The sequence below is a fragment of the Cryptotermes secundus genome, unplaced genomic scaffold, assembly GCF_002891405.2.
Source record: "Cryptotermes secundus unplaced genomic scaffold, Csec_1.0 scaffold101, whole genome shotgun sequence".
NCBI classification, from domain to species: domain Eukaryota; kingdom Metazoa; phylum Arthropoda; class Insecta; order Blattodea; family Kalotermitidae; genus Cryptotermes; species Cryptotermes secundus.
Genome location: NW_019720704.1, coordinates 568,402 through 582,261, shown reverse-complemented (window position 1 = coordinate 582,261; position 13,860 = coordinate 568,402). Strand labels below are relative to the sequence as shown.

Genomic DNA, 13,860 nt, shown 5'->3' with positions numbered 1-13,860 from the left:
AGTGACCAGAAGACGAGGAAGAAGATGTAAGATGCTGGATGTCCTTGGGGACAGAAGATGATATTTTCATTTGAAGGAGAAAGCTCTAGATCGCATTAGGTGGAGAAACTGTTTTGGAAGAGAATGTGGACCTGTTGTCTTGACAGATTACTGATGAATGAACTCATTTCTGTTAGAGGCTGAGTCAACCCCAGGGCCATAGCGTGGCTGGAAGGATTAGGTCAATTGAAAAAATCCAATGACCTCCTTGGGAATTGAACCCATGACCTTCCGGCTTGTAGCATAGCCCCTCAAGTAGAATACACATCTCCTGTAACTTAGCAAACAACAGGGAGTATGCACAGGATACAAAATCTGCATAGCTGATGCAAAGTGTGGCAAGAAATTTATGTCAACAGAAAAGCAAGTTGGAACCTTTTTAAATAGAGGAAATGGAACATTCTGATTTCTTTTAATTTTCATAGGATAGATTCTTAATGCATATTCTAATGATAAACCTTTTAATTAATCACATACCTCTCTAAGTACCCGCAGCTCTTCCAGGCTTCTTTCCAATTCCATGGTGTCTTTCAACTGTTTCATTTCTGGAGGCACAGCTGCTGCTGGACAGCTCAAGATTCGAGAATACATTTCAACGTACGCTACATTATCTCGAGCTCTCTGAAGTGCTGCCTCCCAACCTCCTGGAGATGAATGACGCCATCCATCCATAATACATCTGGCAGCATAAAGCCACCACACGCGTGCATTCTCAAGTACTGTGACTTCTGGTCGCCACTTGTGATAACGGCAGCACTTGCCAATAACTTGCAGACCTTTCACACATCCTACCATTTGACCATACTGCCACTGCACAGAAATAAAGGGGAAAATATGCCAAGATTATGGACTTCACAATGTGTTATGTAATGCTAACTACCCATGATTTTAAAAGTTAAAGGTAATGCTGTCCATATGCTTAACTAATTAAGCACTATGCCATGAAGGCATATGGGGGAGTGGATGTATAGATCAACATTTTCTTGACCTCAGCATTAGCTGGAGGTGAGTAGTCAGCTACATGCCCCTGCCGCCTTAACCTCAGGGAAAGAGCCCCCAGCACCCATTGGACAGGAGGTCAGGTGGATCCCAGAGCCAGTCTGGATGACATGGAAAAGAGAAAATTCTTCTTGACCCTACCAGAACTCGAACTCCAACCCCTTGGTCATCCAGCCAGTAGCCAGTCACTGTACTGACTATGCTATCCTGGCTCCTATCACACAATTTTACATACCAAAAATGTTATTTTCTGGGATATAATGCTGTACATAGTTTGGAAGACAGGTACAAATGTTTTGGTTGAAACCAGTGAATCCATTTACAGGGTAAATGGAAGCTGTAGGTTCATATCTATCAGTCTACACAGGGCCGCATTCACAAAGGTCATAATTTTATTATTCACAGCCACGGGAATCTTGTATCTCATCTAATGTTACCTGTCACTTTGCAAATCCAATCCATCAAAGGCAAGCATCCAGCATCACTCAGAATGCCAGCCTGTATGAGGATGAAGAATGAATAAGCTGCTACGTAACTTTGGCTTTTGGAATTTAGCCATATCATATACTGACAGTGTTTTGGTTATTATGTGATTCATGTGCATCATTCTTCTCCCTGCAGAGGTACCTGTCTTTCATGGACTACATCCAATGTGCAATCCCATAAGCCAAACTTCCACACTAAATACAGGCTTCAAGAGCCTTAAGACAAGAGCCAGGATGCTACCCAATCAGGCTCTTGCTGAAAGATCTAAGAGTTCCCATCCATTCAACAATACATCCAATGCATAACACACAATCTGGCAATTCTGCTGGATTCTAGCAAAATCCCATTCATAACTTCAAACTCCTGCTGTTTGCCTATAAGCCATCAAACCATTATCTTCTATTCTACATTTTATTATGGCCTATTAACATGGAGGTACTCTGCCAAATTTCTGTGTAAACATTTCTTGCTTCTGTATGCAACAATACCAAGAGAAGGTAAACCCAGAATAAAACATGTGTCATCTGAAGCTGTCATTGCAGTGACTCTGAGGAGTACTATCTCCTAGGATGTGATGCCATACAACCTGGTAGAAGTTTACCTGCATTTCAGAGGAACATAATACCTCCATTATGAGGGTCAAAGAGAAAGTTACACTTGGACCCTGAAGGCAGAAGCAGTACATACTCTGAACCACTAGTACCACTACCAGACTACATGGTGTCATATCCACACAACACTTTTCAGAATAACATAAACTGCAATGCAATACTCCCATTTGTAACATGAACTTCCAAATGGTCTTCTAACAAAAAGTTTCCAACCTAAATTTATATGCAGAATCCCTCCTGCATGCTGCAGGTCCATTTTACCTTCCTTACCACTTAACATTTGAAATTCAACTAAATAATAACAGAACTGCAATTCCCATCTCACAAAAGGCACACTTCATGTCCAATATAAAGACAAACCAGTTAATGCTGCTCAGGGAAATAGTTCTCTGCTCATTGTGAGAATCACACAAAACATAAATACACCATGTTGAAAAAACGGGGACTTCTCAAACACTACAGCAGCTGATATATATAGTTACTAATGAGCTTTACAGAGTTAACTTCTTAGCTGAGTGAACAGAATAATAGAGCAGTCTTACGATTAGTCACCAAGCATGTCAAGCTATTCACACGCAACTTAATTCTGTATAGCAATGTATAATTAATCAAAACATTTCCAATCTGTTGCAAAACACCTGTACATGCACCATACATCCACTCCCAGGNCTGTAACAGTCACCGAGTCGAGTTGTACTGAGTCAGTCAGTGAGTCCTGGAGCTACCGCCGAGTTAGCCAGCAACTAGTCAGTTGTATTCTGGCATTTGGAGTGTACTAATTGTGATACTGCAGATAGCAGTAACCGTAAATCTGTAATTTGGGTGATTGTAAGTGCGAATGTGAAATAAAATTCGCTACATCAAATACGACGTGAAGTTATTTGTCGCGATATACGCCCGATACGCGACAGTATTCATCTGGCCACTTTTCATACCTAATATAATTCAAACTAGTGGGCACACTTGGACAGCATTCAATGGCCTGAACAATATACAAAAGTGAGGAATGGGACTGAAGATATTCTATTACAACACTGAATACTGATCAACTCACATCAGTGAGAGACAGTGGTACTTCTTCAAGATGCAAATCACAAACTATTCTAGGCTGAGTCCTTGATCGAAGAGGTTGTTCACTTCTGTTGTGCTTAATGTATGCTCGGGCACTGACTGGTGACAGCACAAACTGGTGCTTCAGTGACATGCGCTGATACATGGCCACCTGCAAAGAGATCACACAAATCCTGTTTATCAACATCAAAATTACAATAAAAAAATACTTATTTCATAAGCAAAAATTAAAAGGAGAGGGCCCCAGATATCCTTTAGGTACTGCCTGAATAACTTCTAAACTTGCTGAAGGGTGGAGGAAGATAAATAAAGGCAACTCACATTATTGGCAGGTAAAGTGTGGGAAGCTGCTATATGTCTTAACTGCTCAGCCAGAGTAGGATGCATGGGTTTCAGAGTCATTCTGCATGCAATGGTGAAGACAGCCATCCCTGAACCCCTACTGGCTGTTAGCCCACTTTACTGACTCACACTCAGTAAGCTTTGGTGAAGAGAAACATCCCTGAACCCCTACTGGCTGTCAGCCCACTTCACTGACTCACACTCAGCAAGCTTTGGCAAAGAGAGCCATCCCTGAAGCCCTACTGGCTGTCAGCCCACTTTACTGACTCACACTCAGTAAGCTTTGGTGAAGAGAAACATCCCTGAACCCCTACTGGCTGTCAGCCCACTTTACTGACTCACACTCAGTAAGCTTTGGTGAAGAGAAACATCCCTGAACCCCTACCGGCTGTCAGCCCACTTCACTGTCTCACACTCAAAGAGCTTTGGCGAAGAGAGCCATCCCTGAACCCCTATTGACTGTCAGCCCATTTTATTGACTCACACTCAGCAAGCTTTGGTAAAGGGAAACATCCCTGAACCCCTACTGGCTGTCAGCCCACTTTACTGACTCACATGCTGCATGCAATGGTGAAGAGAAACATCCCTGCACCCTGCTGACTGTCAGCCCACTTTACTGCTCACATTCTGCATGCAGTGGTGAAGAGAAACATCCCTGTACCCTGCTGACTGTCGGTCCACTTTGCTGACTCAAACCGTACTGGCTGTCAATCCACTTTACTGACTCACACTCTCCCCCTCTACAGGCTCTCAGCCCACTTTACTGACTCACACTCTCCATCCCTACTGGCCGTTAGCCCACTCTACTGACTCTGCTTACAAGGTTCTGAAGGATTTTTAAAATGCCTTATAGGTCTCTATATGCTAACTCATTAAATAATAATAGAATATTAGTTTTCGTATTATGCATTTATGGGTTATAACATCAAGTAGTCTAGCAAATGGATAGCAGGGCCAGTGCAAACCTAAATCCTACCATACATAATAAAGACATCTGAGAACCCTGAAAACTTCTCCCACCTAAAAAGAGATCAGCTTTCTCAGAACTTCATCATAATTATAAACACAAACTTACCAGAGACTGCAACCATAACTGCCACTGATGTCAAAAATCATAACATAACTTAACTAACAACGTTGCATAACACATTTAGACATCTGTATCAGATAGCAATCACAGTATGAACACGAGGTTAGCAGAAACTGGTTTTCATTTAATAAAAGAAAAAATGTAAAATATGCTACCCATAATATCATGCTATTCCAGGACTGTCTGTGTTGCTATGCTGGCCCAAGTGGGCACTAATATTCTGAAGGAACATACTGTCAAGTTCATCCAAACTGGGAAAGTGATTGGTTATGCACAAGCAGGGGGAAGCTAAGCATGTCACAGAGGATACAAAGGCCAATCATAGGAATGAACAGGGGAAAAACACAGGGGCCCAGGCAGGTCAGTGGGAACAGTAGGCTATGACTTCTCCAAGGCAGGAGCTTGAGTTTTCCCCAGTTCCACTGAAAACACTGGTTCTGATACATGAGACCATAAGGCATCACCACCCACATGCCCCAGTACAAATATTACATTGCTTTAAAAACTGATATGCCAGGACTATATCTAATTTTCTTTTTTAGTGTAGAGGGGAAATGTATGTTTTCAAATCCACCATTCAGAACTTCAGAACCTCTTTGTCCACTGGTAATTAATCCACTCTCGATACATCTTGAAGGTGGAAACAACTGCAGACCTGTGAAACACTGACAAACCTACCATAACAAACTACAATGAAAACTGTCAATAAACTATGAAGATAAGCCTCATTTAAATTCTTTCAACATGAAATAATTAAGACATAAAATTAATGCATTCAGATCTGAAATCAGAAACATCCACAGTAAATTTTCTTCTATTCAAGGACTGTGATTCACACACTTTGGCATTTCTGCTTCAACTTCTTTCATGCTTAATAACTGCCCCTTAAAGTGCTGTTATTTAATATTTCTGTCAGTAACTCACACTACACAGCACCAAGCAACAGGATGACCAGATAATGCTCGGGTAAGTGGTCTTAGCCTAATTTGGGATAGTAACCTACCATTTGCCTGGAGGGATTAAGGAAAATCAAGAGAAAACGAATATCAGAATACCTGGTCTCCGATCCAAGATCTGAACCCAGGATGTAATAAAACAAAATTTCACTAAAATATGGATACAGTACACCCTCACTAATCCGGATCAACTGGGGGAGAGGTCATGAGAATCAAGTGATAATCTGGATTAATGAAGCAAAAGATAGCCCTTAAACTATATAGTTAGGTAACATATCCATCACCACAACAAGAAAAATTGTATTACAGTTAAAATCAATATCACATAGATTGAATTGTATTGTTAGCCACTACACGGTTCAGTTCTCATGGGACCATCATCAGGCAGTAATAATGATTTTACTAATACCATTTTTCTTGTGTTGATGGATACGTTACATAACCATATAGCTGTGACAACAGGACGTACACTATAAAAATAGCCCTAAAGCCCTCCCCCCACCCAAATGGAAAAATTTAATAATATAGGTAGTGCTCATGAACACAAATAAAAAAATATCACTGCAGTAATTTCTTCCTCTGTCAGAAGCTGGAAGGAATTTCTCCTTCATCCAGCTCAAACCAAACTCAGATATTTTCTTCTGTGGTTTCAGTCTCTCCAGCTGCCCTCAACACAGCCTGACAGTCCTCTTGTTCTAACCCCTCCTGCTCCTAAATGTCATATGTCTTTTAAAGTATGTACTCAACTGTGAACAGACTTTTTCATTTCTCATATTCTGATCCGGATTAACTGTAACCAGTTTTGTAAGGGTCTGCTGTACTGCAAAGTACCACAAAAAGTATGATTACACCAAGTTATCTGTTCAATAGAATGGGCAGGCTGACGAATGTCTAACCTTGTCTGAATATGTTAAGACCTTAATGAGACACACTCACTGCCAATTCTTCCAGGGAGAGATTTCCTAACAGCTGATCACCAGTTAACTTGTCCCAGTAAACAGCAAAGGTACTCAGTTCCATCAGTTTGAATGATGTGTTGCCACTGTCCCAGCCCACAAACCGAGGCATCCAATTATCATCACAACTCTGTGCTGTCAGTGATTCAACAGTTACACCTAAAGCAAATGCCTGCCCAGGAACTGTAACATCATCTTCATAACGAATGTGCACATCCTTAATCTTCAACTGAAACATAAATCAAACACAAACAACTGAAATTATTTGATACATTTAGAAATTCTGCAGAGTATCGAAAAATTTACCACAATGCTAATAGTCAGATTCAGCTTTGTAATATACTTCTAATGTAAAGAAAACCAGAAAATAAGTTCCAAGCCATGTTCGTATGCTTAAAATGAATACATGGAAAGAGACTGCACTTTATTCAACAATATATCCATCTCCATCATCAGGGATTCCTCTGATGAGTGGTGTACTCAGTATTCACAGGGTATGTACAATAGAGAAACGTTCGGTTTCCAAAACATTGAACACTCAACTCCAGATTGCTTACTGCACGAGAACACTTCACTATACACAGATATCGTACATAAAAGCTTCATATCCTACAGTCTATATAGGAATTCACTAGTCAAACTCAAATAAGGTCAAATAGTGAGAACTATTGATATGCTAATTATGTTCAGCAAGACACCAAGACTGCACTGAGAGTGTGGTTACTGAAACAATAAATGCAGCGAATCAGAGACTTATTCTCTTGGTCATCTGAGCAGTTTGAGGCAAGTAGCTGTGCAAAAATGATGACTGTTGAAAGATTAGTTTTGAGGCAGTGTACCACTGACAACACAATTTAGCATACTGCAATTTGATTAACTTCCATATCTTCCAAAACATAAGTGCCCTCACTTACAGCATACTCATGAGAATGGAGCAAGGCACTATGTAACACCACATCCAACTTACAAACACACTGCACACATTGTTTCATTCCTGTATTCTCCAAAGCATCAACCCCTTGAACTCAGCAACCATAAATATCATTAGCAGTCGTGCAGCAGATAAAAAACTTCATATTTCCAAAACTGATAACAGTCTTTTTTAAACTTTAAGGCTGACAATTGCGGTGGATTACATTCCTGCTTCAAGTTCATTAATCACACTTCTAATAATGAAAACTGAATTGCAACATTCACAAAAAACAAACTACAGTCATAACCAGGGCCCAGGTTTTAATCACACATCTTTTTTTTCTTTGTATCCTATTCGATGCCCGTAAATGTTACAGAAAAGTAACTTTTATAGGTCATTTTTAAGTTTTTATGTCATTTTTTCGGTTTGGGGGTAATTTTCCAGTAAATTTTTGGACTTCCAAGGGTATTTTTTGTCATTTTAGCCATTTTAGGAAATTTTTCTTCATATGTATTCAGAAATGTGAATAATATGCAAGTAAAGTGTTCTTTCTCATTCTCCTTCCTCTACAAAGGCAGCCTGCAGCTGCACCCAAATACCTGCTACCACAGTATGCAATAATAAGATGTAATAATGTACCACCCTTTCCATTCATTTTACTGAAAGTGCTGACATTACATATCATAAAACATTTTAAGCTGGCAGCAGGGTACAACAGCAGTCACTCACACTGCGGCCCTTTCCAAGTTCTGGGCACAGGAATTTGCTTAGTTACAAATATTTCTAGTCATAATCCCTCACTTTTTATGACATACTGTTGCTTTGACAGTAACACTGAATGACGAGATGAGAGAGAATAATGAATGTGAAGGGACATAGAGTACAATTAAGGCCACATCACAGCTCAGGCGGTTAGTCACTGGCTTCCCACCGCATTCACCAGGGTTCAACAGTGGGTCTGGTCATGTAGGATTTGTGGTGGACAAAGTCACATTGGGGCAGGTTTTCTCCAATTACTTCAGTTTCCCCTGCCAATCTTCATTCCACCAATTGCTCCACAATCACCATTATCTATCACCTGGGGCTGGTACAATAGACCAGTAGTAGCCACAGTACCAAACAGACTCAGTCCCACCACACCAAGAATAATAAAAAATAACAGTGTGACGTGGATGGCGTAGCAGGGGGTGGGGGTCGCATGAACTCTGTGATCTCGCGAGTGACATCACATACCACCACTCTGTCCATCAGTGTGCAACGCTCGGTAACACCCCTTTCCCCTCGGTGACGTAACACAGGACACCGCAGTTGCTACGTAGCCATAAACAACTCCCGGCAGCGCTGCCCAGCAACACCTTTGTAAACACGGCGGGCAGTCCGTACGACTGTTCCTAGGCAGTCGGTAAACACGACGTTACGCAACAGCGGTGCCTATTACGTAACTGTTTTCTGTGTTGTCCGTAACGGGGCTAAATAAGGAGCAGCGAACACTATTCAACAGTTAGTTACGAGTTAGCCAGGGAGTCAGCAGTCAACCAGTCAATTGCTGTCTATCTTTCGCCAGAGTATTTGTGATACTGCCAATGGCAGTAATGTTGAGATTGTAAACTGTGTGATTGTAAGAGCGAGTGGAATAAATTCGCTATATCCAATACGGTGTGAAGTTATTTGTCGTGTCTCCACCTTATCGTGGTGAGGGGGTTTGAGTATGCCAAGGACCCTGAGAGCTATACCAGCGGTAGCGTAGCTACTGGCAGGGCCTCCCTTGCTGGACAGGTCAAAGGGTAGGCATCAGACGAAGAGAGACACCAAAAACTGATGCCGGAAGCAGCGTCATCAGCAGCGACTTGAAGCACAGAGCAAATGATGCTCGAGATGGTTCAAGTTCGTATAGCAACAGGCGTGACCAGAGTGGTTTGAACGGCTGTTGTACTGCGATGTGGAAAGCAAATGGAAAAACTACCACATTATCACTTTTCCTGGATAGTCTCTTTCCAAAAACAGAAGATCGCATTAAGTGGACGAACTGTTTTGGGGGAGACTGTGGACCTGTCGTCTGACAGATTACTGATGAATGAATGAATGCACCCAACACATGACGATACAGTATATATGCTTGGAGGGACTGGAGAAAACCACAAAAACCTCAGCCAGGATGGTCACTTTCCCAGCTACCCCCTGAATATAAGTCAATCATGTTACTACTTGAGCCCACTTACTGAGTCAATATATGTTTCTCAATTAGCCAAGAAAGTAACAAAAAGCCTGCTGATTCTCAAACAAATCTTCTGTTCCTTGGTACTGTGCAGCTGTAGTTTCCCTTACTTCAGTCTCCTTCTCATTTACAAACGAATACATCCATATTCCTTGCAGTGACCTGTTTCTCTGGCTACTGACCTGGAGATTTTCTATGATATTGGCAATTAGACTGGTACCAAAACTGAGCCAAGATGAGTAGCTGGTTGCATAATAACTTGATGTCTGGGCACTCTCCACCTCGGCCCTCCACCTTACTTCCATTGCATCCAATAAACTCAGCTTGTATTCCTGGGCAGCCCGCTCTTCTGCCTCTTCGTCCCACTAAAAAAAATAATTCTTCATTATGTTTATTGCAAACATTGCAGTTAAAGATCCGCACTGTACATGAACAACAGCAGCAGTCTGGTAAAATCTTTTCAATCACCCTATTCTGTAAGGTGTGCACTGCTTTACAATCTGGCCACCAGAGGCAGAACACTCTCCCTTGACTGCTCTGATCAGTGACATAACAAAATTAATTCAGGTAAAGCTGCCCTGAGCTTAATCAATTAAGCACCAAACCATGAAAATGTGTAGGGGAATGGAGGTATAGCCCCATTATTTTTGACCTCAGCACTAGATGCAAGTAAGTGGTCAGTTTCATGACCAGGTCGCTTTTACCCCAGGGGAAAGAGCCCTGGTAACCATTGAACAGGAGGCTGGGTGGGCCCCAGAGCAGGTCTGGATGCTGTGGAGAAGAGAAAATATCTCACCCATGCTGGGAATTGAACCCCAGCCTTCAAACCTCTTGCCTGTTGCTACACCACCTGAGCTAGCCCATCAAATACATAATTAAACATAACCACAAATGGAGAATTTTTAGACANGTGTGTGTGTGTGTGTGTTCATAGGCACATCAGCACTGACAGCTATATGCACTTGGTAGAAAGCTCAACACAAAAAGCAATAAATATTCTACAAACAAATCTATATATAACACACTGTATATGGGCAATTATTTCAGACAGTTTTTCATTTCTCACTACATCTAAGAAGCAGAAAGTTTGCACAATATGTGAGAAAATACACTACCTAGAAATCACTCCAAAATCAATATATTACCCAGATCATAAAATCAACATACAACAGCACTTCCATTTCTCTAACTGGACACTTACAGATAACAGAGTATCATATAACATGTCAAGGATTTGCAAAGCAACAGTAAAGAAAATACTGTATATGAAATTAACAGGACATCAACTAACAACACTGTGATGTACGTACCTCGGCAAGCTTCACCGGCCCAGTTACAAGACAAAGCTGCTCTATGATTATTACCCATGGTGCACTGCGGATCTGAGGGACCGGAATCTGCAGCTTCACCTTCCCTACATAACCTGAGCACACCTGGATAGGCAGTCCCATGTGACGCAAAGCATCTTTCTTTAAAGGAAGGTTTTCTAATTCCACTTCACCTATATAAAGACATGAAATGTCATGTATCAACTATATTAGTAACTTACTTATTCTTATTTGGGGTAGTCAAATCCAGGAGTTACAATGGAACAAAAATGAGACTCTCATAGACTAAGTTAAAGTATAGAATTCTAATGTGATATCCCCTAAGACAGGCCAGTTGGAAGATTCAGAAGATAGGATGATAATATTAAAATTGACCTTGGGAAAAGAGGTTGTAAGGATGTAAACTGGACTGAACTGGTTCCAGCCAATGTCCAATGATATGAGGGTTGCTGAAACCTCAGATTTTATAACTAGAATTAGCTGATTTATTTGTCGGTCAGTTTCTGTGTATCAGAAATTATTTTACACACAGGAACCCCCACTCAAACTTCCATACAGAGCATTCTCAATTAAAGGTCATAAGTTAAACTGTATTAGCGGCATGATCGATATTAATTTTACTTATTCTCTGTTCATTTAATGACAAATTAAAAAGTCGGATTATATATACCATAAACAAATACAAATAAAATCTGTCCAGACAGTGGTGGAGCAGGCCTACACATGTGCATACATTTAGAACAACAAATGGTGTCCCAAAAACCACTTTTTCTTACTCAGGAGAAGTGAAAATGTGTAAATCTGTAAAAATCTCAAGATCAATTTCTTTTAATAATCATAATACTTTCTAATATATACTATGCATCTGACAAGTTGAAAAAATATGTTAAGGAATACAAACTAGATAATGCCACCAAGGTAACAGTGAACTTTTGTTCTGCGACAACATCACAGAATAAGGTGATCGCGGGGGACATAGCTAAAAACACATGCAGAGAAATGTACAGTGCATGGAAAATAAGTGCAGCTAAGTAACCACTTCTGTAAGCCTTCAGTAAAATGGAAGGCCAGACTGTTGTGATAAACAATTCAACCCTTCAGTATGGTGGCATCAGAACAACATCCACAGCATGATGCAGTATGATTTTCTTCCAGGCATTTAGTTTTCACAAACAGTAGTTAGAAAATCAGCTCTTTGATGGCAATAAATTCCATACTTTTGATATGTACACCAATGAATATCTACAGAATATTTATACTACATATGCAAACACAAATATGCTTTTAATATTTTTAAGAAAAGATTTAATATGAGCAGAAGAAAATGAAAATCTGCATTTCACATTGCCTTCAAACTTCTTGGCATGATACACCTCGAAATTCTTGTCCACACACAAAGACACTTCACAACTTGGGCAATGATACATTGCCTTTTCTGATACTACTGTGTTGTCTGCATGGTGTCTTGTCACTGTGTGTTCCTTACAATAATTTATTGATAATCCAGCATCAATCAACTCTGTGTTGTAGACTTTTCTCTCCATGATTTATTTCACCGTCTTTCAGTGCATACACTTATCCACCTCACTCCTCTCACTCACTTTTCTCTCCACATTCTGCATGTATATTGTCAATGATTTGGCAGTCACATTTTGTAGCCTAAGTTTCATATAACAGTTATTTTCTTTGGTTCTGCAATATATGTCTGTAGCAGCTGGTCTTCTCTGTCAGTATCTCTCCCACAAACTTATTCTGTTCTACAACACAGAGCAGCTCACTTTGTGATGACTGGTCTTTTGTCAGCACTGTGGAATGTAGGTACCATCACTACATTCTCCTCCTTGCTCCACTTGAAGACAGACACAGTCAAGCATGTTGCACAGTAATTTCCTTCAGCATTTAATAATGTAGCTGTTCCACTGTCTACCATATCTCAACTTGGACACTGACCCTGAGGCCAAAGACAATGAAGATAGGGACACGTCAGAAAAAATCAAGAACATACATGAAGATATTGAAAGAACATGAAATTCTGACTGTGTCTGTGCACTGGAAACAGTATACTGAGGTCACAGGAAACACAGGCACAATGCAGGTGCTCAGTAAGTGAACAGTTCAGACATTTATAAACTGCACTAAAATTCTGTCAAAACACGACTCACCATATCTCAGATTTGGACATACCAAGGGTCTAGTCATGTCTCCCAAGATGATTCAATTTATTTCTTGACAAGTAACTCCATTTCAAATTTGTTTCTCATAAACAACTGCATCTAGTTGGTCCCTTTGAGTGGGTAATATGACCTTGCACATGATTGGTGACTTGCTAAGGAAACACCGATGCTTCTCTACACGAGTTATGGAAAATATTTCCAGTGCTGGTCAGTGTGGCATGTTAGAAATACTATGCCCAGGCTACAGTAATTAAATACACATGTATAAAGGCTTTTGATAACTTGTGACATTGCAACTCTTTCTCTTGCTTTTTCATACAGTGAAATGTGGTTATTTGAAAGCTAAATTTATCCTGGGTGTTTGGTGTTTCTGAAGGAATAATTCATGGTTAGATGAGAGAAGATAAGCTATGATTATTTGTTGATAAAGTGGATGATAAAATTGGTCTTCACAGTAAAAAGCCAGATGTGATGTAAGTGAAGTGGACAATTGTATATATATATGGTTTGTACAGAAACATAGTGAAGGGGTGCCAATGAAAATGTTGGATAACTGTCCTGCACATCCTCCTTCTGAATCTCTGAAATCAAATGTTGGAAAAACAACAGTTATCTTTTCACCAAAAAATACTACTGCACTTATCCAACCCTTGGACCAATGCATTATCTCTGCTTTTAGA

General features: G+C 40.4%; 1 protein-coding gene across 5 annotated transcripts in view; it reads right to left on the bottom strand.

The window, feature by feature from the left end:
* The window catches only part of LOC111870922 (vacuolar protein sorting-associated protein 13D), a 232,195-nt gene that overhangs the window by 212,412 nt on the left and 5,923 nt on the right, over positions 1–13,860 (bottom strand). For all 5 annotated transcript variants that reach the window (XM_023863569.2, XM_023863598.2, XM_023863561.2 and 2 more), the window contains exons 3-7: positions 10,989–11,179; positions 9,861–10,043; positions 6,531–6,779; positions 3,190–3,357; positions 517–849 (exon numbers count right to left, since the gene is read on the bottom strand). In XM_023863569.2, coding sequence (XP_023719337.1) covers positions 517–849; positions 3,190–3,357; positions 6,531–6,779; positions 9,861–10,043; positions 10,989–11,179 — 1,124 coding nt within the window. The remainder of the gene's footprint in view (positions 1–516; positions 850–3,189; positions 3,358–6,530; positions 6,780–9,860; positions 10,044–10,988; positions 11,180–13,860) is intronic.